The sequence below is a fragment of the Cheilinus undulatus genome, linkage group 4 (genome assembly GCF_018320785.1).
Source record: "Cheilinus undulatus linkage group 4, ASM1832078v1, whole genome shotgun sequence".
NCBI lineage: Eukaryota > Metazoa > Chordata > Actinopteri > Labriformes > Labridae > Cheilinus > Cheilinus undulatus.
The window spans coordinates 16,121,322-16,149,291 of record NC_054868.1 but is presented as its reverse complement, the minus strand read 5'-3'; the positions used below and the strand labels follow the sequence as shown (position 1 = coordinate 16,149,291).

At 39.2% G+C, this 27,970-nt stretch overlaps 1 protein-coding gene across 3 annotated transcripts in view; it reads left to right on the top strand.

Annotated features, from left to right (window-relative positions):
* The first annotated feature begins 1,521 nt into the window (after positions 1 to 1,521).
* myh11a (myosin, heavy chain 11a, smooth muscle) overlaps positions 1,522 to 27,970 on the top strand; it is a 30,562-nt gene continuing 4,113 nt past the window's right edge. For 2 of the 3 annotated variants that reach the window (XM_041784641.1, XM_041784643.1), the window contains exons 1-38: positions 1,522 to 1,672; positions 5,779 to 6,143; positions 6,376 to 6,532; positions 10,070 to 10,097; positions 15,334 to 15,433; positions 15,560 to 15,586; positions 17,623 to 17,715; positions 17,837 to 17,900; positions 18,131 to 18,229; positions 18,464 to 18,607; positions 18,692 to 18,787; positions 18,880 to 18,998; positions 19,157 to 19,309; positions 19,517 to 19,690; positions 19,835 to 20,008; positions 20,196 to 20,310; positions 20,833 to 21,026; positions 21,296 to 21,417; positions 21,529 to 21,598; positions 21,710 to 21,870; positions 22,090 to 22,198; positions 22,363 to 22,494; positions 22,730 to 22,936; positions 23,034 to 23,171; positions 23,247 to 23,370; positions 23,521 to 23,692; positions 23,825 to 24,037; positions 24,328 to 24,472; positions 24,607 to 24,813; positions 24,912 to 25,016; positions 25,117 to 25,269; positions 25,498 to 25,746; positions 25,973 to 26,185; positions 26,361 to 26,573; positions 26,675 to 26,836; positions 27,412 to 27,540; positions 27,626 to 27,714; positions 27,797 to 27,920. In XM_041784641.1, the coding sequence (XP_041640575.1) occupies positions 5,802 to 6,143; positions 6,376 to 6,532; positions 10,070 to 10,097; positions 15,334 to 15,433; positions 15,560 to 15,586; positions 17,623 to 17,715; positions 17,837 to 17,900; positions 18,131 to 18,229; positions 18,464 to 18,607; positions 18,692 to 18,787; positions 18,880 to 18,998; positions 19,157 to 19,309; positions 19,517 to 19,690; positions 19,835 to 20,008; positions 20,196 to 20,310; positions 20,833 to 21,026; positions 21,296 to 21,417; positions 21,529 to 21,598; positions 21,710 to 21,870; positions 22,090 to 22,198; positions 22,363 to 22,494; positions 22,730 to 22,936; positions 23,034 to 23,171; positions 23,247 to 23,370; positions 23,521 to 23,692; positions 23,825 to 24,037; positions 24,328 to 24,472; positions 24,607 to 24,813; positions 24,912 to 25,016; positions 25,117 to 25,269; positions 25,498 to 25,746; positions 25,973 to 26,185; positions 26,361 to 26,573; positions 26,675 to 26,836; positions 27,412 to 27,540; positions 27,626 to 27,714; positions 27,797 to 27,920 (5,316 nt within the window). In that variant the 5' untranslated portion in view covers positions 1,522 to 1,672; positions 5,779 to 5,801. The remainder of the gene's footprint in view (positions 1,673 to 5,778; positions 6,144 to 6,375; positions 6,533 to 10,069; positions 10,098 to 15,333; positions 15,434 to 15,559; positions 15,587 to 17,622; positions 17,716 to 17,836; positions 17,901 to 18,130; positions 18,230 to 18,463; positions 18,608 to 18,691; positions 18,788 to 18,879; positions 18,999 to 19,156; positions 19,310 to 19,516; positions 19,691 to 19,834; positions 20,009 to 20,195; positions 20,311 to 20,832; positions 21,027 to 21,295; positions 21,418 to 21,528; positions 21,599 to 21,709; positions 21,871 to 22,089; positions 22,199 to 22,362; positions 22,495 to 22,729; positions 22,937 to 23,033; positions 23,172 to 23,246; positions 23,371 to 23,520; positions 23,693 to 23,824; positions 24,038 to 24,327; positions 24,473 to 24,606; positions 24,814 to 24,911; positions 25,017 to 25,116; positions 25,270 to 25,497; positions 25,747 to 25,972; positions 26,186 to 26,360; positions 26,574 to 26,674; positions 26,837 to 27,411; positions 27,541 to 27,625; positions 27,715 to 27,796; positions 27,921 to 27,970) is intronic. The other variant, XM_041784642.1, reaches the window with a different exon arrangement.

The window sequence follows — 27,970 nt, the reverse complement described above, 5'->3', positions numbered from 1 at the left end:
GCTCCCGAGATTCCATCCAGACCCCACTATCCTTATATGGCACACACCGCAAGCTCTCTGTTCAGTGTATTTGCTGCCTTGTCTCCATCTCCTCCTCCTCCTCCTCTTCCTCCTCCTTTTTGTCCCATTCTTCATCCCTCCCTCTGCCTTGTTTCTCACCCCAACTCCCTGAATCTTCAACCAGAGTTTCTCCGTCATTAACAAAACCCCTCCTCCTTGATGTTGGCCAGAGAGAGCTCCAAGGTCCTCCATGTTGATCTTGGGTTTGTCATCAGCCTTTGCACACAGCCACTTGGTGTGTGCTTCTCTGGTACAAAACAGGCCCCAGCCGTCAACCAGCAGTTTGATTTATTGGAGCAAATAGATTAGTGTCCTTATATAGGAAGTTTCATTGGAAAGAAGCTGGAGACAGAAGGGATGCAAAAGTGTGTGTGTGGGAGTGGGGGCTGTTTGTGGTGTTGGAATGTGATGTGCGTAATGATAAGTCTTTCCTTGGGTTGTTCACACACACACGCACACACACAAACATTATGTGAATTATGTGCTATGTGTGGTGTTGTTAGAGGAAAGGGTGATTCCTGTACTGGGGACACCTTGCCTTATGAGGAGTCAGCTCAGATTGCATCATCTAAAGCCCCTACATAGTGTACGATTGGAGGAGGCAGTTAGTTGTGTTTCTGTCTTATTTTATTTCTATTCTTTAACTTCAGACAATGTATACTGCACAGCAAAGATTACAGATGCTGAAATGGAGGAAAACTGATTTTGATGATGATTCTCAACTCTCAGGAATAAATCTATATTTTATTAGACTTTTTCACTGAAGTTATTTTGATACAAATCCAACTTTCCACTTTGGCCAACTGTCATGCTCTAATGGCTCCCTGGAACATTTTACTGCAGAACTAAGCAATTGTTAAGTCAAAATGTATGCCACAAATCTTTTTTAATTATTAAAGTTTACACTAAGGTTAGAATTCAAATTCATGGATACACTTTTAAAGATGAAAATTACAGCAGTAGCTAGAGAACTATAATATCATATATTTTATTTTTTCAAAATCTAGCGCTGATACATCAACATGGAAAAAGCATTTAAGTGATGCAAGTTCACTAATTTTAACATCTGGCATAGTGGTTGGTCATTTATGATGATGAAGATAATTATAAGAATTTTCTAACCACCTTATTATAAGGTTATAAGGTTTGCCTGTAAGATTTAATGTGTTGATGTTTGCTAAAAGAAGACGAATATTTATGTGATTATATTTTTTTGTGGAAATAGGGTAGCCTATTTGTTAACTTAATAGTTATCTGTAAACATTAAATCTTTTAAGTGGGCTGTTTTTTTATTTCCACCGTATTAATTCTGCTATCTTATTCATATTATGACTCACATTAGTGCGCATGTCCTCAGCTTCCTGCCCGACCACGTTATTGATGCTGCTGGTGCCTGCCGCTGGACGATGCTCGAGGAGGAGGAGGAGGAGGTCCAGCTTATGCCGCTCCACCCTCGCGCAGCAGTGCGCAGTTTAAATGGTAAGGCTCTGAATTTGACGGGGGTCATTTGGACTGTTCGTTTTTGGAGTAGCCTACCTTGTCAACGCAAGACGCTCCAAACCCTGACTTTCCAAGTGCACTGCTCCTATAAAGATACATTTCTCAACAACATGTGAGTATGCCGTTTCCCTCCAGGGTTTTCTATTGGTGATGCTGTAGTGCACTTGTCGAACTGCATCCCTTTAACACTTTGCTAACTAGCCTATCTGAACTGCGTTTGAATAAGAGAAATTCATGCTTTTTTCCGAATGAGTTAAAACATGAATGGAACACGATGCCACGGAGACTTGAAAAGATGTTTTTTGCTTTCAACTGTGACCAGCAGGAAAGAAGAAAGTGTGCCTTTCCAATTTTGTTGGAGTTTGTCGTTGTCTGTGGTTTGCACGAGTATTTTGTTGTTCACTGAAGAGGGTTAGACCGTTTTTATCCCTCATAAGTGTTTAGATATAAGGCACTACTGAGTTTAGTCCAACTTGCAATTCGTGCTTATCTGTATAATAGAAAGCAGGTTTTGAGTGAAGTAAAAAAATAATGGTGCATTCATTGCAGCACGCCACAATATAAAAAATAAAAACCAGAAGTAAGGGGAAGTCATCTCTGAATTGGCTGCCTCAGTACACAGCCTGGCCCCAACCATAGTTTCCTGTTTCCCAAATATGGGTTTATCAAGCTGCTTGTTTGTCAAACTGTTGTGGCTGAAGATGCAGACACCACAGTGAGAACTGGCTCATTTGTTTCCGTTGTCACCGAACCCTTCAGTGATAACTTTAAGTTTTGTGTATATTTGTTAAAGTTAAAGTTAGTTAAAGTGGTTTACCAAAGTAATGAATTATATTGATGACCAGTTTAGTATTCAGCCCTTTATCAGTCTACATATGCAATGGTTATTAGCCTAGAGGTACCTTTCAATTTCATTACATAACAAGAAGACTAACTTGAAAGTGCCCTTATCAATGGAGATGCTGATTAAAACACAATAAAAACAACATTATGCACAGACACTTGTTTTAAGGAGCCATGTCATAAAAAACAAGGCTTTTCCTATCAATAAGGCATCTCTGAAGGCCACCTCTAAATTTGTAATTGAAAGGTCAGTCTTTGCATTTTAAAATCCAGTGGGCTCTTTGTAGTAGTACAAACCAAAAGTGTATTTTAGTTTTTATGATTTTCTAATTTTCACAGTCATCTTAATAACTGTAAAAAGGAATGACAGTTCCAGTGTGGCAGGTTAATTGATGAAATATTTAAAGAGCAATTGTTTGTGACACTGCCACAAGAGAAACTGAGTAAAATCTTTCACAGGACAATTTTTAACTAGAAGTCAACGAGTCACTTGCCCCCCTGTATGGCATTTCTGCTCCATTATTGTGATATCTAAACTACATTATATTATAAAACCATGTTACTGCTATTTCCCACATCTAAAAGTTGTATTATTATATCATTGTGATTTGTTTAGGAATTGCAGCCAAACTTTAATCTGTGTAAAGGACTTTATACACTTGGGGGCACAGTGACACTTCCTTGAGTTTGCACTAAACTGAGCAAGTTTTTGTCAGTCTATGTGGTGCCCTTGTTGTTCCTGCATGTGCTTAAGTTGAGGATTAACATTGTTGTTCCACGGTAGTTATGGTAGTTCAGTCTTATGTCAGGATGAAGTTTTTGATAACGATGATGCATGTGATAACAGACAAGCTTTACTGATGGCTGTGAGCTCCTGTCATCCTTTAAATTCCTAGTCTGTATTTGTCTGTAATCCTTTCAACTCCAATGCAGACAGACATCTTTGAGAAAAAGTGACCAAGTACAAAACTTTGTTGACACAACAGAGAGAGGGAGAGGAGGAGAGGATTTGGAGAGATAATAACCAGAGTAGTGTGGCAAGGTAAAGGGGTTGAGGGTTGAGCAGAAGGCACTTCACTGCTGGCTACAGGCACTTGAGGGAGGGTGTGTCAGGAAAAGTCTGTTCACTTTTATCTTCAAAAATAACTGATCATCCAAGCATCAGCTGGTCTCCTCCTGGCTTCCTCAGAACTTTGCTTGGCTCACTGCACTCATCCACCGGCTCTGCAGTTTTTGACAAATAGGAAGTGTCTGTCTCCGACTCCAGTTAATATTTATGCAATATCTTTCTGGAGTTTCTGGGTGGTTTGGTTTGGCTGGTCCCTGGGGTGCATTTTTTGGCTTTCTCAGGAGGCTCAGTGGCTTTTTTACATAGTTCCCACTCAATTAATGTGTGTGCCAGTCAGAGTGTACAGAGGGATGGAGAGGGGAGGGGGTGAAGTAACAACCCGTGGACTGGACTGGCTCAGTGTCTGTAATCCTTGTACCACTAAGTTTATCCTCAGTAGTAGTAGAGGCTAATCCAGTCTGACATATTATGATATGGTTTAGATGAGGTATTAGACTCACTGTACCAGTTTATATTATTTTCTGGCAAAATGAGACAACAGTATAGCGCATGATAGTGCATTTGAAATAGATGCTGCAAAGCTGTATTTCTGACTTAGCCTATATTTCAAAATGTTAAGGTCCCTCACCTCATCCTGGTTGTCATTTGTAGTTGCTCCCACTGCAAATACTACTCGCAGATATGGCCAAAATTTAGACCCTTGTTCATAAATTAGCAACTGCCCTTTGCATTTAGAAAATATTGCAAATAGGGGCCTATGTCCATGGGTGCCCCCTAACACCTGCCCATGTCCATGTCCATGGCGTGGACATTGAGGTGGTGACATCATATAAATATTTAGGTGTACAGCTGGATAATAAGTTGGACTGGTCTAAAAACGTAGACTTCATCTACAAAAAGGGGCATAGCCGCCTCTTAAGATGTTGAGAAGACTCCGATCAATAGACATCTGCAGTAAGATGCTGCAGATGTTTTGTCAGTCTGTGGTGGCAAGTGTTCTGTTTTGTGCTACAGTCTGCTGGGGAGGCAGTGTAAAACACAAGGATGCAAGGCGTCTGAACAAACTGGTGAAAAAAGCTGACTCTGTGGTCGGAATCAAGCTGAACTCATTGGAGGATGAGGTGGAGAGATGCACAATGAAGAAGGTGGAGGCCATTCTGAGGAACATGGATCATCCACTTCATATCTCCCTAAATGACCAAAGAAACAATGGTGGTGGACGGCTCCTCTCTCTTTGCTGCAGGACAGAAAGATATAGAAGATCTTTCATACCATCAGCAATAAGACTATATAATTCTACCATAAACAGATGAGACTCCAGACAAATGAATTTCCCTTCGTGGATAGATAAAGTTGTTGTATTGCATTGTGTTGTATGTGAAGCATGATTGTTAAAGCCCCTGGCCCCCTCAGGCTCTCTGCCTAGCTGTTATCATTTTGGAGTAAACGACGAGGCCAGCAAGAGACATACTATTCCCTATATGGGCTTTGTTTGGGAGTTCACTTGCCTTGCTGTTTAGGTCCACAGAAAAGAGTCTTGCTCCAGAGAAGGAGCCCTTATATGGTCATCACAGCACGAGACTGGAGCCTCATAGCAGGAGAGAGAGATGGAGGGGGGAAGATGTGGGAGACATGGATGCTGTCAATTAAACTTGCTTAACAACTGACTTTAAGTAATTGCCACTGAGCATTAATGGTTTGGGATATTTTAGATGAAGCTGTTGAAAAAAAGTTCTAGTCTTTGTTTGATTTTGATAGGCATCAATTTCTCAGCCTTAATCTCGCAGTCTAAATTAAGAAGAGGAATTGTTTGTGCGCCTCCCTTGTGGCATGTGTGAAAGTGTGGGGTCGAGGGGGCGGGAGGGGGGTCTGTGAGAAAGACCAGACTCTGGGTCCCGGAAGTCCCGCATGGATTATCATCAGAATCTGAAGGTAACTCTAGTAGTATGAGCTGTGTACCAAAGACTTATCCCATAATGCAGTATTTAGTTGATGTTGTGCAAAAACTTTTTTGCCCAAACAAGATAAACAGGAACAGGATTATAGCAAGGTTATGTGTTTGTCTGTAAAGTTCATTAAAAATTTGAGTTGTTAAATGTTGCTAAACACTTTTGGGATCACAGTTTTGCAACAATGTAGTTCAACATCCCTTATGTTGATGCATAATTTCTTGTCATCTCATCTTTATCTGCTTCCTGCTCTTTAGCCTTTCTTTGTTCCTTCTTCTTTTTGCACCTCCCATTTGACTTTACTTTCTATGTGAATGACTCTTTTTCAACATACAAATCATCTGTCCCCTCCAACAGTTGGCCTTCCACCTTAACCAAAAATGTCCAAGAAGGGCCCGAGTGAGGATGAGAAGTTCCTCTTTGTTGACAAAGACCTCTTGAACAGCCCAATGGCTCAGGCTGACTGGGCGGCAAAGAAGCTGGTGTGGATTCCATCTGAGAAGCATGGCTTTGAGGCAGCCAGCATCAAGGAGGAGCATGGAGACGAGGTACTGGTCGAGCTGGCTGACAATGCAAAGAAAGTGACAGTCAACAAGGATGACATCCAGAAGATGAACCCTCCCAAGTTCAGTAAGGTGGAGGATATGGCGGAGCTCACCTGCCTGAATGAAGCCTCAGTGTTGCACAACCTACGGGAGAGATACTTCTCTGGCCTTATTTATGTAAGGATACAGTAAAAACATTTAAAATGCTTCTAAAATATTTACTTAAAAGTGTGAAACCTAAAACTCTTTTGTAAATTTTGTAAAGCAGTTGTGGCATTTTCATTGTCCACCTACACTTTTGACAGAAATGTAATAGCTCATCAGTCCTCATGATTATAAAAATGAAAGATGCAAAAAAGTTAAAACAGTCTATACATTTGTAACTTTATCTTGTTTTTTTTCCTCTCAGACGTACTCTGGTCTGTTCTGTGTGGTGGTCAACCCCTATAAAATGCTCCCAATTTACTCAGAGAAGATCATTGAAATGTACAAAGGGAAGAAAAGACATGAAGTCCCTCCTCACATCTACTCCATTGCTGATAATGCTTACAGGAACATGATGCAAGGTAGGAGATCTCAAACATCCCATGCCAGATATCTTACTCTCTTATAATACACTCATGGAAAACAATATAATGTTGTCTTGTTTTTTTTTTGGGTGGGGTGTTATTTAAATGTTTTTCTAACAGTATAAGAATGGCAAATCACATAAACAGTTACAACAAATAAATTACCCACAGTTGTTTAATTTTGCTCAGTTCATCCGTAGAATAGGAACTACACGTCCTTTGTTACTCTCCATCAAGCACCATCTTTTAAAGGTTACAGAATCCAAGTGTTGCTGCAAGAGTCGGGTGAGGTTAGGCTGTGGAAACAGCAGTCAGTAGTTTCACTTTGCCTGAGTGGTGACATCTGTCAGTATTTGGCTGTACAATGTGTCTATTAGAAACCACAAACGTTTCTGTGCTGACTGGCTGATAAAATGCAGAATTGTGTTTGTTATCACACACAGTCCAAAATCAACCTCAGAGCTCCACCTGCCTGCCTGAGTCCTGTAAAGTCTGTTAACAGACTGCAATCCAATTTAAGAGTCTTTTATGGCCTATTTGAGAGTCAATGTCTTGTATAGGTGACAACACTAGCCATGGCAGAGATGTGCTTACAGTAAATGGCTCTTGGAAAATCCTGGAGTGGTACAACTTTAGAGCGGCTGGTTTCCCATAGAATCTGTTTCTTGTGCTTCCAGGGGTCATGCCCACTGGACTTCATGTTGACGTGAGGATGTTCTCTCAGAGGAGTTGACATCTGGATTGAGAGATGGGTGGAGGGCAGTAAAACATTTCCTGTTTCCGTCTCACCCTGCTGACCCCTATTTAAATGAAATCAAAAACTTTTTTCCTCTCAGTTTAAACCGATGACAGAAATCTCTAAGTGAATGTATTTATGACTAGACTAATCTTTTGTTTAGTTTCCCAATGAAGCGGGATGTTTACAGGACTTACTCTTAAGTAATGGAGCAATGTTTAGTTTCCAGAGTTAAGAAACCATGCCATCCAATTCCTCTGGCTGAGACGATGGTGGGCATTACTAATAAGTGTTGTGATAGACATCAAATATGTCCCTCAAACTAATTATAAAGCCACCAGTGTTAGCATAACACAATTAACAAACATGCCAGGAGATTAATGGATCATCAGAGTCTCTGACTTCAGTTTGCTCTATTCTTTTTGCATTGTTATGAAGATTCTTGTCCTGCTTTGGGTTCTTGATGATGTTGTTAAAGCTAAGTGTATGTTCTTAGTGAAAAATGCAACTGCTGGTTATTTGAATGCCATGGTTGATTTTAAGCTCCACCCAGCTGGTGGACTTATTTTATTTACTGCTGCAGCTATTGTGTGTAAACAGTGTCACATGTAAACAAGAAGAGGAAGATTGATTGGTGTTTGTGCGGGTGTTTGGATTGCTTTTCCCCAGCAGGGGAATCCATACAGTTGCGACATGGAGACCATTTTCAGTTTATGGTACACTCTTAGTATGATGAAGTTTGATGCAGTCTGTTGATGAAAAGGAATAGTTTCAGCTAGTCAGGGTCATTTTTTTAGTTTAAACTGAACAGACATTTGTTTAGGCTCATGATATATAAAGTTGCTATTTGCACAGGCATGATAATCATTCCTTCAGTTTTTAAGTTGAAAATTAGTTCTTCAAGCTACTCTTATGAAAAAAGTAGCATGCAACAAAATAAGCAGGAGGACTTTGACAGTTTTATTAGCTATAAATGCAAAAGAAAAGACAGGATCAACCTTAAAAGAGAGATACAGCACATACAGAATCTTTAAAATTGACTGTGTACATTCAGATAGTCAGAAAGGCCTGACTAATGTGGACCCAGACTGGGTTAATGCTGTCCCTGATTTGCTACTTTGGTGTACCTGGCTACATTTTATTTCCATTATTCAGTATACACTTCACACTGGGATTTTAAAACATAACAAAAAACAGAAACTTTTTGAAACTGTTTCAAAGAATAATATTTATTCAATAGCTATAACTACTAAGCATCAAAATGGTTTAAAGTTTTACTGTAATATAAGGATTTTACCAAAAGGTTAAGACAAACCACACATCTCTAAAGCCCATTTTAGCCATTATTATATAACCTTGTGGATGAAGATGGATGTTATTGTTGATATTTCCTTGGGATTTCCCACAAAAATAAAATTTATGATGCAGGCACTTCTTCATTGAAAACTAGAGCTTCAACACCTCACATATTACAGTGGAAGTAGGGCATAACTATAACAAATCCAGATAAAGCTCCTAAGCTTTAAAAACATTCTTCCTGCAATCTTGGCTGAGATCCCATTCCTCTAAAATTCTGCCTTAGTCTTTGATGTCTTAAGATAAAGATGTGAAATTCCCACAGGGAGTTTTCTGTCCCATGCAGCCGATGAAATGTTGTTTTTCAGTGCTTTCAGTGTGTCGACAGTGCTTCAGAGAGGTTCAAAGACACAGACTCTCACATGTGATCTGATTTTGGGCTCTAACTTAACATGACTGAATCGGTGACACAGAAATATTATTTATATTGTAATGACAAAAAAAACCAAAACTCTGCACTCTGAGTTTCCAGTGCAAGACTGATTATTTATTTGGGATGTTTTATGAAAGCTTTCAACTTTTTCCACCCACCCCAACTCTCTCGCTCCATCTGCCTTAATTAGGAAGTGCAGAGAGGTAACAGGCTGCATTTTCTGTGTGTGTATGTACAGAAGAAACAAATGGAGCAGCAGCTACAGTCAGAATCCAATCAGAGAAACTGCATCACTGCTAGGTTAACTCAACACAAGGATGTCCAGGGACTGGAACTGTGTGTGTATGTCTTGCAGGGACACATCCCAACACACACACACACACACACAAAAAACAATGATAAAATATGAAAATGATAACACTGTTCATGCGGATGCTCTTGGCTGTTTAACGATGACTGATAGGGGATGTTCTGTGTTGGGTCTTTTTCCTAAATTTGATCATTTTTGCAGTGCAGTTGATCATGGTGTCATTTACTGACAGTTTTTATGCGCAAAAGTTATCTTTTCTTCCTGCAGTGCTCAGTGTTCTCCCACAGGGTAGTTTTTATTGAAGGATGCAGTTACAAAATAACCTTACATGGACTCACTGGATACTCCCTGGAGTATTTCTGGATGACTCATTGCTCAGCACATTCAGAGTGGATTTTCAAGGTTGAAAATCAAAGTTCTGTGGGAGCCTTCACAAATCACACACCCTACATCAAACTTTACTCTGAGTCCCAGTTGGATGCTTAAGTGTGTAATTAGATTTGTCTCTATTCCCGGTGAAACAAGTATGGTTTTGTGTGTTATATGTACAGTAGTGCAGTGTAATAATATGTATGTTAAACTCAAAATGAGGAAAACATGCTTATCAAACATTATAGCAAGAGAATATTTGCACTGTTTTATTTAAATATCTTTTCAATCCTGCACCATTTTCATGAGTCTGTTAGTTCCTTGGGTTCTCTCTCTTAGTGGTTGTATTTCAACAAATAATCTAACACTGTTAACTTTTTCTGTTAACAGATCGTGAAGACCAGTCCATTCTCTGCACGTAAGCAAAAATCACTTCACTCACTTTGTCTATTTTTTTACTCCTTTTCCTTGACTTCATATTAATCCTAGAAAGAAGGTTGTGTGTGTGCATGTGAGAAAAAACAGTTACATAATGCTTGCATAAACACAGAGTTAAACAAAAGAGATTGCTTGCTGGTATCTCAGCATCCAAAACCAACATATAAAAATCACTGATAGTGTAACAGTGGTATTTTTAGATGATGCTGAAAGCTTTAGTTTGTTAAATTATGATGCAGTTATGCTGTATTCAAATAGAGCCACTCTGCACTCCCAGAGGGCTGTGGCCTCACTCTCTTTTCTGAACCACAATCAGGAAGTATCCCCTACATCCTGATGGGAGAAAAAGATCAGCTCTCCAAATTTGTGGGCTCCATTTTGTTTGTTTATTGGTTTTAAACTTATTCTTTAGAACTTTGACCGTGGTATCAGACTGTCAGTGATAAGGCCTCTATTGTGGGGCAGTGGCACTATCTGTTAAAAACTCTGGACTGATATTTGATTAATCAACAATTTAATATCTATTTGTTTTTCATTTTCTCTTATAGTGTCTTTAGCTGTTTATGTTCCTTATTTTAAAGAGATTGCCATTTTAGAGAGGGAGGGTTTTTATGTACTATCTCAAAGAAGTACGGATAACTTATTTAAGGTAGTAATGGAACAGCACACACTGTATCATTAGCACCTTTCATGGGTATACTGTTTATACTTTACTGTTATACAGTTTGCAGGATTTCCTTTCAAGGTTTTGAGTAAACAGCAACATATTTGCTGTTTAGATTCCAGTTGTCCCAGTAGAGGAAATGAAAAAAGGGCTCTTCCACCCTCAAGGCTGTCTTTGCTCAAAGTTTACAGAACAGATGCCAGGATGCAGTCAAATACTTGGTTACATCAGATTATTTCCTCAACTCTGAAGCCGTCTTTATCAAAATTTGGGAGAAATTTGTTGAAATTTTTTTTTTACTTGACCCTTCCTTTTAACTCAGAGATGTACAAAGTTTACTGTTCTGTTTTACAAGCAGTCATGCACATAATGAATGGATGATGGTAATGGGGAAAAATCTCCCAAAAAGTGTTACTTGAAACTTTTCTATAACAATCAACAACATGATACCAAAGAGTTGAAAGACAGACTTCCCTCATGTGGATCAGCAGTCAGGTCGGCAGACACCTTAAGATTTCACTTTGAGCTACAGCTGCTCTCAGGCCTCTGGAACCATATATGGGAAAAAATGTTTCATGGAATGTCATGCATGACATTTCGCATCTGCATGTGTGTGGACACATATTTAATTGCCCTGGCATGTATTTTGTTTTTGTAATACTGTTTGAACAGCAATCTGTAATGGAAAGCAATATTCACAGAGTAAAGCATTAACACTCTCTAGCTCAAAGCTATTTTGATGCTATGTTGCTGGTAGGAATACAGAGTTAGTAATTATTCTTAGCTTCCTTCTCAGCAAAAGCTTGGGCCACACTTATAGCTTAAAGAGCATCTATTCTATAAGTAGTCTTTACAAGTTCACAGTTGTTTGTTTTTGGAAATGAAGTTTCTCATTGAAATGTAGGAATGTGACTCCATGAACAACCTTTTTTGTACATCACTTCCACAAATCAAAACATCAGAACTGATCACAGAATGGAAGATGGCCTTCCCTCATAGTGTAAACAAAACTATAAACATGTTACACACGTTGCAGTGCTATTCTACTGGACTTCTTTAGGATCTTTCAAATGTTTCTGGTCAGTGAGTTTATACTGGTAATCCAAGCAGTGATTACATGCCTTATTGTCCTCCACTCAGTACACTGTAAACCCGGACTTTATATCTAATTAAATGATTTAATTAAAATGTACATAAATTATTTAAGTTTGATTGCATTACTATAAAATGCTAAGTATATTCTACTAATTTGTAGACATAGTTGAATATGTGAATAAATTAAAGTTAAATTCCCTTAAAATGCTAAGTTTTAGTCATAACCACGCCTCCTCATCTCCTTTGCATTGTGGTCTTCAGTGTTGGAGTTGTTTGACAGTGTTGATCCCATCAACTCTGCAGAGTCAATTGATTTAAGCCCCGCCCACTTCTGTTTCAAAATTTGAGTAATGTTCCCATGATGCCCTCATGCAAAGTGTTTATATGTGTTTGAGATGTTTTGAACTATGTTTGGATATGTTTAGATGATGCCTATTGTACAGTAACCATTGCTTGGAGTCCTCTGTTCATGTTTCTGGTGGATTGTTCAAGATTTTCAAGTTTTTAAACTTTCCACCATGAGTGAAATTGTTTACTGAGTAAGTGACTTCCTGCCTGTGGCATAAAAGTCTAGTGTATCTGTAAAGAAACAGGGGCTGCATGAGTGAGGAAAGTGTAAGTGTCTATTGCTTACCATAAGTTTCAGTTATGTAATAGCCTTGTTAAGGTGCCTGAGGATCACGCTGAAACAATTACTATGGTGTTAAAAAACACCTTCATGTTTGGAAAAGGAACACTTAAATGCTATGATGTATCACTATTGGAGAACTATATAAACTCAGCTTAGGTGTTAAATTTAACACTATGGGAGATGAATTACAGAAGAATAGATAATCAACACAACTGGGAGCAATTGACTTTGCAAGAGATCTAAAGTTAAATCAACTTGTTATTTAGATTGTTGTACTTAAAAACTTAAGTTAAATTCACTCAAGTTTTCATTATACATTGCTTAAATTTTTTAGGGCAACCGGTTTCCTCAAAATTTTTTAGTAAATTCAACTCATCGGGGCTTACAGTGTAGCAAGAATTTGCCATGGGAAACAGCTGGGAGCTGGCTAAATCCATTCTTGAGATGTTGACTTTTCATCCCTCCAGGGTCACTCATTTCCTTGGTCTAATAATCTTTTCATGTCTGTGTAACAGATATGACCAACAGACTGGACATGAAGGCTATAAAGTTGCAGGAAGTTGTGTCAAAGTGCAGATTCACAACATTCACTGAAACTTTTAGAGCCTTAACACATTGTTTGTAAAGGGAAATCATCTTAATTAAGCTTTGTAAAATGTAAGATTTTCTTCAGAAGACTGGGAGAAAAAGTTTACAATGGACCTCAACTGTTGTTCTTAACTTAATTTGTAACCATTTAAAGCTGTATATGAACATGAAGACTTATTTGAACTTTGTCTGAATGAAAGTTCCAAGAAGTCTTTATATTTGTCATTGGAAAAAGAAAAGAGAAAAGGATTATAAAACTGGGTGTTATTAACTTATAAATATGATCAGTTCTATCATTTCAGTTTATCTTATCTGTGCTGTCAATACACAAGAGTGACTGTTACATAAACCACCTGGAAGTAAAGTGCTCATCTGAATTTATTAACATCTGACTAAGAGCCTGCATTTAGTATTTTCTTACTAGACTCAATCAGAAGAGAATAGTTGGGCTCCTGTAGGAGCTGACTAGCTCTAAAACACGGGACATCCAAGACCTTTTATGGACTGGTGTCTAAAGGAGCTATCTATTTGGTGTACTGTTGGCTGATTTCTCTGGTATTGTTCAATATTGGCTCTCTGAAAATCCAAGATCATTTTCTTCAAGGAGTTTTTTCCTAAATCTGTTTAAAAAAAATGAAAACATAAATTTTTTAAAATAATGGAATATATTTCCTTTAGATTTTTGGTTTGTTTGAGTAGGATATTCATTAGTTTTTATTTGTAGTTATGATTTAAATTTAACAAAACTATCATCATCAGTAATCAGGTCTCTTCTGCCTGTTGGCCGTCATTTAATTCAAGTAATTAATCAGTGTTTTGAATTGTACATATTTTCATTCAATAAGAAAGTCAAAAGGACATAAAATATGAAACTTTCAGCAACAAGCCTTAGGAAATGGGGAAAACTTGTATCAGTGTACCCATTATGGCTAAGGTCCAGTTAAGTTACATGATGCATATTCTTCTCTCTTAACATTTCCAGTCTAGCTTGAAGTTAATCGTTATATAAAAGAAGAAACACAAAGAAAGTCTTTAAATAAAAAGCTTCAACTTGTGTTGAAATATTACTTTTAAGCCCTAATGTAAGCGAATAGGATGAATGTTAAATGTTTGAAATCACATTCTTACCTTGAAAGCTGAGGATCAGGACAGTTGTGTAGTGATAAACAGTGATAATATATAAATATTATTGATAAACCTTGAAGAAGAATAGGGCACCACTGCTTATGCAGATTGGTTATTTTTCTAAACCAATAAAATATTGTAATTATTAATTCATTAAAACTTTTAATTAATTAACAAAACTATTAATTATGAATCAATCTCATATCTTAAGTAATGAGTCCGCATGAAATTGACTCCACTTCCCAAATAATGATTTCTGGACAACGACTGACGTTTTGAAGATTAATTATTAAATCACAAAAGGACAAGCATAAATTACGTGGTTGTATGAATATGATGTGAGTAAATAAACAGAAAATGGCTAAATATGATATGAAAGAAATGATGCTAACCTAGTTTGATGTAGAGTAGATGATTTGAGAATAAAAATAAAGATAATTAACAGCATATAATTTGGAATGTAAATTTGGAAGGAAACTGTTCTGAATTAGTCACTAGTTTTAATGGAACTTGGGAGACATCACCGGAAGAGTGAATTAGATCCTACTTTGTTGCTGTTGAAGCAGGATGCGATGGTAGGAGGATGAGTCTGAGTTTGGGGGGTTGCCAGGAGAACGGTTCTTGTCTGACCGCATTGAGTTTGGTGTGGATGAACTTGACTGGCTAGCGCAGAGTCCTGACCTAAACCCAATAGAACACCTTTAGGATGAATTAGAGCGGAGATTGAGAGCCAGGCCTTCTTGTCCAACATCAGTGTGTGACCTCACAAACACGCTTCTGAAAGAATGGTGAAAAATTCCCATAAACACACTCCTAAACCTTGTGGAAAGTCCTCCCAGAATAGTTGAGGCTGTTATAGCTGCAAAGGGTGGACAGACATCATATTAAATACTATGGGTTAAGAATAGGATGTCGCTTAAGTTCTTACGCGAGTAAAGACAGGTGAGCGAATATTTTTGGCAATATAGTGTATCTCTGCTGCACATGATTTCTGTTTAATTAAACGGACTTATTGAACTGTGAACAGAGCACTTGTCTTTGCTTCTTATCTTCATTTTTCCCTTCCACTATCTCTCCACTGCATTAATTCTCTTCTCACTCTTTTCTCCCCAGGGGAGAGTCTGGTGCAGGGAAGACAGAGAACACCAAAAAGGTCATCCAGTATCTGGCGGTCGTGGCCTCCTCACACAAAGGCAAGAAGGACAGCAGCGCTGTAAGTATCTGTGTAAAAAAAACTGTTGTTGTATGAAAAGTTTAGATGTCAGCCAGTTCCCTCACTCTTCAATATATGAGGTACCTGCTCAGTTTAATCCTGTATATCGCCATTTCCTCCAAATAGCAACAATCAGGATCACAGTTTGCTTACGTGAGTAAAGGGGAAACCTGGAGTGTGTTTTTGTGTGTGGTGTTTGTGTGTGTACCTCTCTTAGGATAGAAAATGCATGAAAAAAGTGTCACTAAGTTATCCAAATAAACCATTTTTCTTTTTAATTATTTTCTTACACCAAGGATCAAGATCCCAGGATCTTACTGTCCTAGAGTTAGACCTGATTATCCAACCAGAGCTGCCTTAGACTGCATGAGCATCGTCGTAGTACTTTCCAAACCTATCGAATGTTAAGTGAAAGACGTCTAGTGTTAGCGTACTCCTCAACTCCATCTTCTCATGAACACCCTCTCACTGCCAGAGGAGACTAGGTTGGAGGCTTCCTGGCAGTAAAAGGGTCTCTCACAGAACAAAGAGCACAGTGTGAGCATGCCCATCTCCTGTTCTTATCTATCAAACACAACAACCCCCATCCCCTTCCCTCTCCTCTTACTCAGTCTCTCATCTTTCAATGCTTGGTGAAGCATTGGCCTTCTCAACCTGTAGATAATGCAGGGCTCAGCAGTTTGCATTGTGTGAAATAAAAAAAATAACAGTAAGATTCTTTCAAAACCCCTAAACAAGCTTAAAATTAAGGCTTCAAATTCAAGGCTCTTTTATACATGTTGACAGTTTGCCATCTTGCTCTGATGTTGGTCTAGGAATAAGAAGCATTTTTCAGTGGAACAAAGCAATGCTTCCTTTTGCCATTGACCCCACTCACCCTCAGGACCCAAGCGGAAACTGTACAACGTGTTATCCTCAGTAGGACCTCAGCGCTCCCATGGACCTCATTGAACAGAAATAGCATTGGAAGATGCTTTTACTTTCTCTTAATTTTCATCCTCCACAGGCCCTGTTTTACTCAGCTAACAGTTTCTTAGCTTTTAAACTTGAGTGTTTTATTTTAAGTGTCCTTTTTTTCTAAAATCTTCCCTATAAGGGGCTATTTCCCTCCCTGTTCTTTGTTCTATCTCTCCTCTGTTTTATCTTGTTCTTTATCATGTTCTTTTCTTTAGCGGCTCAAATGAACAAGACCTTCCTTTCTGCTCTGCCACTCTCAGCTGCACTGCTTCAGTTGGTCTGTATCTTCAACATTTAAAATCAACTTGTGATTATTTAAGAAAACTTTTTTCTTTGTGAAATTCTACTGTCTTTCTTACATTTTTCTTACCCTGTAATAATCCCAAATCAAGCTTGTTGAATTCACACAAACTAGCAAATGTCTGATCATGTGCTAATTAATCCTACCATCTGATCGTTTTCTTTATTTAAGTTGATGTTAACACAAGTCACGGCCTTCACCTCTTTTTGGCTTTAGCTCATTATCAGGGGTGAAGGTAGCATTTTTAGGGAAGAGAGTATTTAAGGTACGCAGCAGCTAACCTTGATGCTAGGCTAGCACAGGCCCCTTTGATCAGTTGGATTAGCTCGATGCAAAGTGACGGAGTGTCTGCCTCATTTACCAGTCTTCACCCAATTCCACCCACAAAGTTACGCAGTCATGCTGAAAGCAAATCATATTCTCAAAGGACTGTTGTGAATCAAAGTCATTTACATTTTATGACATATAGAATACAAAGACTCTCTTCAAAGTCTTTGTCCTTTAATTTTATTAAGATGTTTTGGCTGACCCTAAACAACCTCAGTCCCTCCCTTACCAGAAATCAGCAAGAGCTTTTTGACATTTTTGCAGTTTCTCACAAAACTGATGAAGTCTTTTGGCCAGTCTTTTGTGTAACATACTATATTATCAAATAAGATAACTGAGGAATTGTGTTGTCTTCTTGCAGCAATTCGTGGATTAATTTGTAAACATATTTATTGAACACTTAGAAACTGATCTGATATTTTAAGACAGTAAAGTCTTTCAGCTAACCCTTCAAACATCAGTGATAAAACTCTGTGAACCTCCTCTAACTAATATCCAAACTGAACCACAATAACCACTCCAATCATCACTTACTGCACCCCCCAAAACCCTGAAACTTTTATGTGTATGATGTGATATTTATGAATATCACTTTTGTCACTAGGGGGAGCTGGAGAAGCAGCTCTTGCAGGCCAATCCCATCCTGGAGGCCTTTGGAAATGCCAAGACCATCAAAAATGACAACTCCTCCCGATTTGTGAGTTTGCAGTATATCATGCTTCTTGCGTCAATCTGTCTTGGTGAGAGTGTGAAACAACTTTTTTACATGCATATTTTTTGTTTTGTTGTAAAATCTTCTTGCTTGATTTCTCTTGCAGGGCAAATTCATCCGCATCAATTTTGATGTGACCGGCTACATTGTTGGAGCCAATATTGAGACCTGTATCCTTGACATTTGTTCTGTTGGGTCTATTTTGACCTGAGGAAAAAAAAAAAAACATTTTTTGGGATGAAATGCACATTTGTCGGGTCCTGCTTTTGATTCTCCATGGTTTTCTTTCCAAGCATTATGGCATTGCACTCTAATCATCATATGGTGCTGAACAGCAACAAATATACCTTTTCAAAGCATATAAAATGTGTATGATGTCTTTAACCGCTGCATCTCTCAGACCTGCTGGAAAAGTCTCGCTGTATCAGACAAGCAAAGACAGAAAGAGCTTTTCACATTTTCTACTACATGATTGCTGGTGCCAAGGACAAACTGCGTGGTGAGTGCAGACTCAGCTTTTCTCTTTTTATAAACTTGTCAATAACATTTGCAGCACAGTTATAGTAGGCTAACAAACCATGTCAATATTATCACTGTTAATTTAAATTTAGCACCAAGACACTAAACCAACTAGTTTGACCATCATGTACTTTAAGGCCATGGAGTTGTAAAGAAGGCTGATATTAATAATGATAACTCATAAACTGAAGCATGTTATGTTTATTGTTTTCAGAGGATCTTCTTTTGGAGCCCTTCAGTAGTTACCGCTTCCTGAGTGCAGGCCATGTCCAGATTCCAGGCCAGCAAGATGATGAAATGTATGATGAGACCATGGAGGCCATGAAAATCATGGGCTTCACTGAGGAGGAAAGAATTGGTATAAATGACAACATTGACAGACTGCTTGGAGTTAAATGAAGTAAGGTGCTGATTCTCTAACTTTTATGTCTTGTTGTGTTAGACATCCTGAAAGTGTGCTCCACAGTCATGCAGCTGGGAAACATTGAGTTTAAAAAAGAGAGAAACCAGGAGCAGGCCACTATGCCAGACAACACTGGTTAGATATCACAACTTTTCACTATCAGAAACTTTAAATTGATTTTTAAAAAATGTTTGTGTGAAGTGATCCATTTTTTTCTCTCATACTAGCTGCCCAAAAGGTCTGCCACCTACAGGGCATCAATGTGACAGACTTTACTAGGGCAATCCTCACCCCTCGTATCAAAGTGGGCAGAGAGGTGGTACAGAAGGCTCAGACCAAAGAGCAGGTACTACAGTGAGAGTTCCTAGTGTAAAAATATAGCAACAAGTAAAACAAACAGTGCATTTAATGAAAAGCTTCCCAAACCTTAAGCTGCCTTAATATAAACTCAGTCATTCTGATGTCTTATCAGATAATTCCACTGTGTTTGTTTCTATTCATTAGGCTGACTTTGCTGTTGAAGCTTTGGCTAAAGCTGTCTTTGAGAGACTGTTCCGCTGGATCCTGGCCCGTGTCAACAAGGCCCTGGATAAAACCAAACGGCAGGGAGCTTCCTTCCTAGGAATCCTTGACATTGCAGGCTTTGAGATCTTTGAGGTATCAACATGCTGATCACTGATGTGTTTAACACCCTAAAGAACTGTCGATCAACCAATCAATTAGTCAGTGACTTTTATTTTTACAGGACAAAATCATGAAGTTGTCTGAGAATACTTTGTCTTATATTGAGTAACTCATTAAACACAAAAAATAAGCAAATATCTGTTCTTGTATAACCTCTGTTCCTTATTTTAAATGTCATAGGACAACTCCTTTGAGCAGCTGTGCATCAACTACACCAATGAGAAGCTGCAGCAGCTCTTCAATCACACCATGTTCATTCTGGAGCAAGAAGAGTACCAGAGGGAGGGCATTGAGTGGAACTTTATTGACTTTGGCCTTGACCTGCAGCCCTGCATTGAGCTCATTGAGAGACCTGTGAGTGGTTTGGACACTTAAAGCAAATTTTTATTAATGTACAAAATAAACATAACTCTCCTGTGAGCAAGTATATCTCATGATTTACCATGATACATTTCATTAAGACAGTCAAATTTTGTTATTATGGCTTGTTTTCTGCAGAACAACCCCCCTGGCATCCTGGCCCTGTTGGATGAAGAGTGCTGGTTTCCCAAAGCTACAGACGTCTCCTTTGTGGAGAAGCTTCTGAACACACAGGGGAATCATATCAAATTTGCCAAGCCAAAGCAGCTCAAAGACAAGACAGAGTTTTCTATTTTACATTATGCGGGGAAGGTGAGTATGAAGCAATGTGTTTAACATGATAAAAGCATGACATGGTGTCAAAAATCTTTCCAATGCTCATGTTTAATAATAGTTCAGTTATCATGGGTTTGAAACAGTATTACTATGATGATTTCTTTCACATTGTAAAACACTGTTTCTCCAGAGCTCAAACAGCACCATGTTGTTTTGTTCTTAGGTGGACTATAACGCCACAGCCTGGTTGACAAAGAATATGGACCCTCTGAATGACAACGTTACAGCACTGCTCAACAACTCCTCCAGCCCGTTTGTGCAGGATCTCTGGAAAGATTGTGAGAAATCTGGCTTGCCTTTTTTAAAAATTCATATCTTACTCATAATTGCTGATGTTAATGTTCAAATGATTTGTGAGTAAGGATTAGAAAGCAGCATGTTGACCTGCTAAATTGATAAGTCAAGGATTTCAGTGCAGGAAAATTGGTTTTGGATAATTAACACTTCTTTATTGTTTAACAATTATAGTTACACCCATGGCAAGTAAAAACTGAATTAAACTTTTTGAACTTTATAGCAAATAAACTCTGAAGTTGGGCTTTAAATGAAATGTGTTTACATTTCATTTTGGGGTTAAATGCAAACAATTCTGTTTTTAACTTCTCCTTAATGTGTATGAAGGAAAATCACAGTTGTAGAATAAAGGAAGCTTCAATCAACCAGCAGATCTTACAAGAGAATAATGATATCATCGGACTGGGGCAAGCCTCATAACTGATTTTCCTTTCTCTTGTATCCATGACAACTAAATGTGAATTTAACAAACTATTTCCTTCAATAATATGTGTGCTGTGTTTTAGCTGACAGAGTGGTGGGTCTTGACACTATTGCCAAGATGTCGGACAGCTCCATGCCAAGCGCCTCAAAGACTAAGAAGGGGATGTTCCGCACAGTGGGACAGCTCTACAAGGAGTCTCTGGCCAAACTTATGACTACACTGCACAACACCCAGCCCAACTTTGTCAGATGCATCATCCCCAACCATGAGAAGAGGGTAAAAAGTGCAATGTCATCAACACCAGTGTCTCATATACCAGTTCTTTCCAAGTTGCAATCTGAGTTAGAATCTGCATGGTATAACAGTCCAGGACAAATTCTGTTTGTCAGCCTCAAACTGACCAGCTTAGTTACAGATGTGTGGGTTTTTTCTGCATTATCAAACTGAAATTTGAATCTTTTTACAGATACACTAAGTGACTCTGAATAAGTTATTAGTGATTTACTGTAGGTGGATTTCAGTAACAATAAAAATCTCCTCCTCAGGCAGGGAAGCTGGATGCTCACCTCGTCCTGGAACAGCTGAGGTGTAATGGTGTGTTGGAGGGGATCAGAATCTGCAGACAAGGATTTCCAAACAGAATAGTTTTCCAGGAGTTCCGTCAGCGGTGAGTGGGTACAGAGGGGACCAATTTATCAATAAAGACCTGCATCACTATGTAATGTATCTTTGAAACTTTCTCACTTTATGACATCTCTTTCACTTTCCTGTCTGATAGCTATGAGATCCTGGCTGCTAATGCTATCCCTAAAGGTTTCATGGATGGCAAGCAGGCTTGTTGCCTCATGGTAAACATATAAGCTAATTATTTCTATCCATATTAAGTGAGAACTAACATTTACATGTAGTCTGTTTTTTTGTATGAGCCTCCCATTTTAACCAGTCCTCTGCCTGTTCAGATCAAGCATCTAGACCTGGACCCCAACCTGTACAGGATTGGACAGAGTAAGATTTTCTTCCGCACAGGAGTGCTGGCCCAGCTGGAAGAGGAGAGAGATCTGAAAATCACTGTGATCATCATTGCTTTCCAGGCCCAGGCTCGAGGCTACTTGGCAAGAAAGTATGATTAAAATATAAACCTCTACCCACATATGCCCCCTCTTTTATTGTCCATTTTATAGTGCACTTATTTGACTGTTTCTTTAGTAAAGCTAATCTTTTAGAAAGTATTTTGGCACTATAAGTGAACAGTAGGAAAGTCTTTCAACTTTTTCACGTTTACCTTTCCTTGCTTCATGCTATGCTTTGTACATTGTTTTTTTTTGTTGTTTATTCAAAGGGCATTTGCTAAGAGGCAACAGCAACTAACAGCCATGAAAGTGATTCAGAGAAACTGTGCTGCCTACCTCAAACTAAGGAACTGGCAGTGGTGGAGGCTTTTCACAAAGGTTTGTTAGTAATTTAACATAGTGATAAAACTAAATACATACTGTGTATAACCCTGAATTTGTAACAGTGCATATTCTACAGTAATGTACTTCTGGAAGTCACAAACTCAGCCATTGCCCATTTAAAACACAGCAATGTTTTTGTCTATCCCTGTGATTCACAGGTCAAGCCTTTGCTGCAAGTAACCCGACAGGAGGAGGAGATGAGTATGAAAGAGGAAGAACTGCAGAAGGCCAAAGAAATTGCTGGGAAATTTGAAACAGAGCTGAAGGAGATCACACTAAAACACACATCGGTAAAGGACAAAATCTGAAGCAGACATGATATCTCTTAACGTTTTCTTTCCAGACATCTACCTGATGTTGCAGTAAAACTGTCAAAATAACCATTTCGTATCACTTTCCAAAATTACTTAATACAGGACTGAAAGCAAGCAATAAGCAGCATTAAGAAAAACTCCATTAAAATGGCCTACAGCAAATCTACTAAAATCAAGCTGAACCTGATATTTCCACATCTGAATCCTTCAGGTGGTGGAGGAGAGGAATGCCTTGCAGGAACAGCTTCAAGCTGAGACAGAGCTGTATGCTGAGGCTGAGGAAATGAGAGTTCGCCTGGCAGCCAAGAAGCAGGAGCTGGAGGAGATCCTCCATGAGATGGAGGCTAGGCTAGATGAAGAGGAGGAACGTGCCCAGACGCTGTTACTGGATAAGAAGAAAATGCAACAGCAGATGCAGGTCTTTACATCTATCTGTCTCTGTTTTCCAAGCTCAGCTTTATTTTTTTGATGATGTGATGACAGCATAAACTGAAGCTAATGTTTTCTTCTGGAAGGAATTGGAAGAACATTTAGAGGAGGAGGAGGATGCTCGTCAAAAGCTGCAGTTGGAGAAGGTCACCTGTGAGGGAAAGATTAAAAAACTTGAAGATGACATCTTGGTGATGGAGGACCAAAACAGCAAGCTGCACAAGGTAAAACTAGACTAACATGGTTCAACAAAAAGAAATCTGGAGATGCAGACAAACAGCTTTTTTTCTGTTTTGTAGGAGAGGAAGCTATTAGAGGAGAGGATTGCAGACTTCAGCACTAACCTAGCAGAGGAAGAGGAGAAGTCAAAGAATCTCACTAAGCTGAAAAACAAGCATGAGTCTATGATCTCAGAACTAGAAGGTAATCTCTTATAATGGACTGCCATATTTTTAACATTAAGACCATCAGGCCCCAAATAAAGCCATACTTTTAGTTCAGTAAAAAAAAAAAAACAAAAAAAAAAAAACAGAAACACTAATGTCTATTGTTTCCTCTCTGCTTGTCTGATAGTCCGCTTGAAAAAGGAAGAGAAGAGTCGACAAGAGCTGGATAAGGCTAAGCGTAAGTTGGAAGCAGAGTCAAATGACTTGCAAGAGCAGATAGCAGACCTGCAGGCCCAGATCGCTGACCTTAAAGCCCAGCTAGCAAAAAAAGAGGAGGAGTTACAGAATGCATTGGCCAGGTATAGTGATAATCCAAAAATTAGACCTATTTACAAGTTTAATCTAAAATACACCTAAATCCCACAATAACTCAACTATTGTATCTGATAAAGAACATGCTCACAATTATTCTTGTTGCTTTTTCCTCACAGGTTAGAAGATGAGACCGGTCAGAAGAACAATGCTCTGAAAAAAATTAGAGAGCTGGAAGGGCACATCTCTGACCTGCAGGAAGACCTAGACTCAGAGCGGGCGGCTAGGAACAAGGCAGAGAAAATCAAACGGGACCTTGGAGAGGAGCTGGAGGCCCTTAAGTCTGAGCTCGAGGATACCTTAGATACCACTGCAACACAGCAAGAACTGAGGTAAAACAAAAAATACTAACTAATGAATGGGTTTGATTCACTGAAGTCATCTTAATTATGCAGTGCAAAATTTATTGACAGCTTAAAATGTATTAAAGGCAATATGAACACTAAAGAGATAACTAACATAAGTAATAGTAATAAATAATATTATTGTAATTTTATATTATTTATAATAATAAATATCCACTCATCATGAGAATGCTTTCTTAAAATCAAAGTGGAGATAGAGGAGAGACAATGCCATATTTGTTGAAAATGATAATCTTTCACAATACCCATTGATCCAGGGCTAAACGTGAGCAGGAGGTGACACTGCTGAAGAGAGCCATGGAAGAGGAGAACCGGACTCATGAAGCACAGATACAAGAGATGAGACAGAAACATACCCAGGCTACAGAAGAGCTCACAGAGCAGCTGGAGCAGGCCAAAAGAGTAGGCTTGCATTTTCTTAGTTTTCCAGTTCATACTAACAGGTTGAAATTGATGCTGCTTCTTTAAGTTGAGTTTGATGGGTTTTTCCTGTAAATGCACAAGATACTGATATTAATTTTCTCTCTTCTGCTCAGGTGAAGTCAAACCTGGAGAAAGCAAAACAAGCTTTGGAGAAAGAGACATCAGAGTTAACCATGGAAGTACGCTCACTTGTTCAGGCCAAACAAGACGGGGAGCACAAAAGGAAGAAATTGGAAGGTCAGGTGGCAGATCTGCAGTCACGCTTCAACGACAGTGAGAAACAGAAGGCCGAGTTGGGAGAGCGCTGCTCTAAAGTCACTGTAAATAAGCAGTTACACATTAAACATAAAGTTAAACATATGCTCCCAAACTGTTTTGCAGAAAATAGTTTCTCCATAATTTGATTGTCTTCTCAAAGGTTGAATTGGAGAGTGTGACAAATCTTTTGAATGAAGCAGAAGGAAAGAACATCAAACTGAGCAAAGATTTGTCCAGCCTTTCCTCCCAACTCCAAGACACACAGGTAAATGAACCTGAAGCTGTGTGTGTTATACCTTGCGATGTTGACTGGTCATTGTTCAGCTTGGAGCATAGATTGATGAATGATGAATGTTCTGCTTCAGGAACTGCTGGCTGAGGAGACACGTCAGAAACTGCAGTTCTCTACAAAGCTGCGGCAAGCTGAAGATGACAAAAATAGCTTACAGGAGCAGCTTGAAGAGGAGATGGAGGCCAAGAGGAATGTGGAGAGACATGTGTCAAGCCTCAATATTCAGGTCAGAGGCCAAACTAATGCTTCAAATTAAAGGGATGACTTAGAGGTCAGTGGTGAAATTATAAAGAAATAATTATTGAATTAAAAAAGAGAGCTCTATAAGCTTTAACTGTAGGTGGGGCCAAGTGAAAGTCCTAAAAAGCAAGTACAGACACTAGAGGATAAAGAAACCCTGAAATAAACCAGCTTTATTTTCTTGGAGTACTTACATTTCTTTTTCTGTTGACAGTTGTCAGACTCGAAGAAGAAGCTAGAGGAAATGGCTGGAAACATTGAGCTGCTGGAGGAAGGCAAAAAACGTCTGCAGAGAGATCTGGAGGCAGCAAACACCCAATTTGAAGAGAAGGCTTCTGCATATGACAAGTTGGAGAAGACCAAAAACCGTCTGCAGCAGGAGCTCGAGGACACACTGATGGACCTGGACAACCAGAGACAGATTGTTTCAAACCTGGAGAAAAAGCAGAAGAAGTTTGACCAGGTGGGTTAAATCACAAAGCTAATACCACTCAGGGGTGTACACAATAGTAAAACATAGCTATAAAAATTTCCACTATAGACAGAATAAATAAAGTTGAGAATAGAAGGGTAAATATTCACTAAAATAGTGTAATGACATTTACCACTATTTCTTAAGTGTTTTGCTGAATCTCTGATTCTGCTCTGATACTGCACCCTAAAATGGATCTGTACTCACTGATCACCAGATGCTGGCAGAGGAGAAGAGTATCTCCAGTAAATTTGCAGATGAGAGAGACCGTGCTGAAGCTGAGGCCAGAGAGAAGGAGACTAAAGCTTTGTCCCTGGCCAGAGCACTAGAGGAGGCCCAGGACTCCAGAGAGGAGCTGGAGAGAGCCAACAAGGCCTTAAGGATGGAGATGGAGGACCTGATCAGCTCCAAAGATGATGTGGGAAAAAATGTGGGTGCTAAACACTGTTGTATTCAAAACTTTATTGAATATGCCACACACATAATATTGTAGGGACTAGACTGACCTGTGGATTTTCAGGTAGAAAGTCCAGGGTTGGACTTGTCTCTTTCTTTTATGTTAGTCACACCAAAATATCCCTAATTTGGAAAAATACTGATGGCAGGTCCATGAGCTGGAGAAGTCAAAGCGAGGCCTGGAGGCCCAAGTTGAGGAGATGAAGACCCAGCTGGAGGAGCTAGAAGACGAGTTGCAGGCGGCTGAGGATGCTAAGCTGCGACTTGAGGTCAACATGCAAGCTCTAAAGGCTCAGTTTGAGAGGGACCTCCAGGGAAGAGATGAGATGGGAGAGGAGAAGAAGAGACAGCTTGTCAAGCAGGTAAAGACATATCAAAGATACTGTCCCTCCAATGAAAGTCTGTCATGTATTGTCAGAGAAACTCACCACTCAGTGATATCAATGATGCACAATGACTACAGGTTCGGGAGCTAGAGACTGAGTTGGAGGATGAACGAAAGCAGAGGGCTTTGGCAGCAGCAGCCAAGAAGAAGCTGGAGACAGACATCAAAGATCTGGAAGGACAGATTGAGACAGCAACTAAGGGGCGAGAAGAGGCCATCAAACAACTCCGCAAGCTCCAGGTAAGAGTGAAATACAACAGCAGGTTCAACAGAAAACGGTTCTAATGTATAAACATCATGCAGCTTGTAGATTTTATTTTATATTTTAGACAGTTCTTTTCATATTTTCCTAACTTTGTATCTTGCACTGCATGGGAAAAGTTTGTACAAAGCAACTATAGAAGTGTGTTCCAACAAAACGAGTTAAAGAAGGTCATTGCACACAAAACATAAATTAAGGTGAAAACTTAAAAATATATTTTAATGGGAATAATTGTTGACAGAGAGAACATGCAGTAGGGAACATTGTGAAGATGTTGTTGCAGTTATAAAATGTAAGTTGTAAACTCCTGTATCAACAAAATGTTCTTGTATTACATCAGTTCTGCACTTACTCATTGGGTTTGTATGGTGTCTTTTTTGAAAACTCATCAATATTATGTGCTTACAGGAGCATTGCATCAATGATCAAGTGTAGCCCTTTTATTTAAGTACTGTTGATATACCTGGTAAATTAATCCCAGACTGACAGTGATGGACTTTTTGCATCCTCTCTATGGCTGCTTTGCTCTTAATTTTTCTCCCTTTTCCACCAGGGCCAGATGAAGGACTTCCAAAGGGAATTGGAAGATGCACATGCTGCCAGAGAGGAGGTGCTGGCTACTGCAAAAGAGAGTGAAAAGAAGGCCAAGAGTCTGGAGGCTGAGCTCATGCAGCTACAGGAGGTAACACATTTAATTTCTAACAAGACAGCATCTTGATTTAAGGCAGAGGCTTGAAAAAACAGTGTTATATTTTATATGTTTCTAGGATCTGGCTGCAGCTGAGAGGGCACGTAAACAGGCAGAGGCTGAGAGGGATGAGCTGTCTGATGAGCTGGCGAGCAACTCCTCTGGAAAGTGGGTGGAAATCAGACCGTTGTTTTTGTCTGTGAACTCACATGATGTGTACATTTTTTCCTGCTGTTCCACTGTCTTGCAGGTCAGCCTTGACAGAGGAGAAACGCCGCCTGGAAGCTAAGATCTCCCAACTAGAAGAGGAGCTGGAGGAAGAGCAGGGCAACATGGAGATTCTCAATGACAGGCTGAGGAAGAGCACACAGCAGGTGACTGGACAGTAGCAGCCACATGATTAAGTCACTTTATTGCAGGAAAC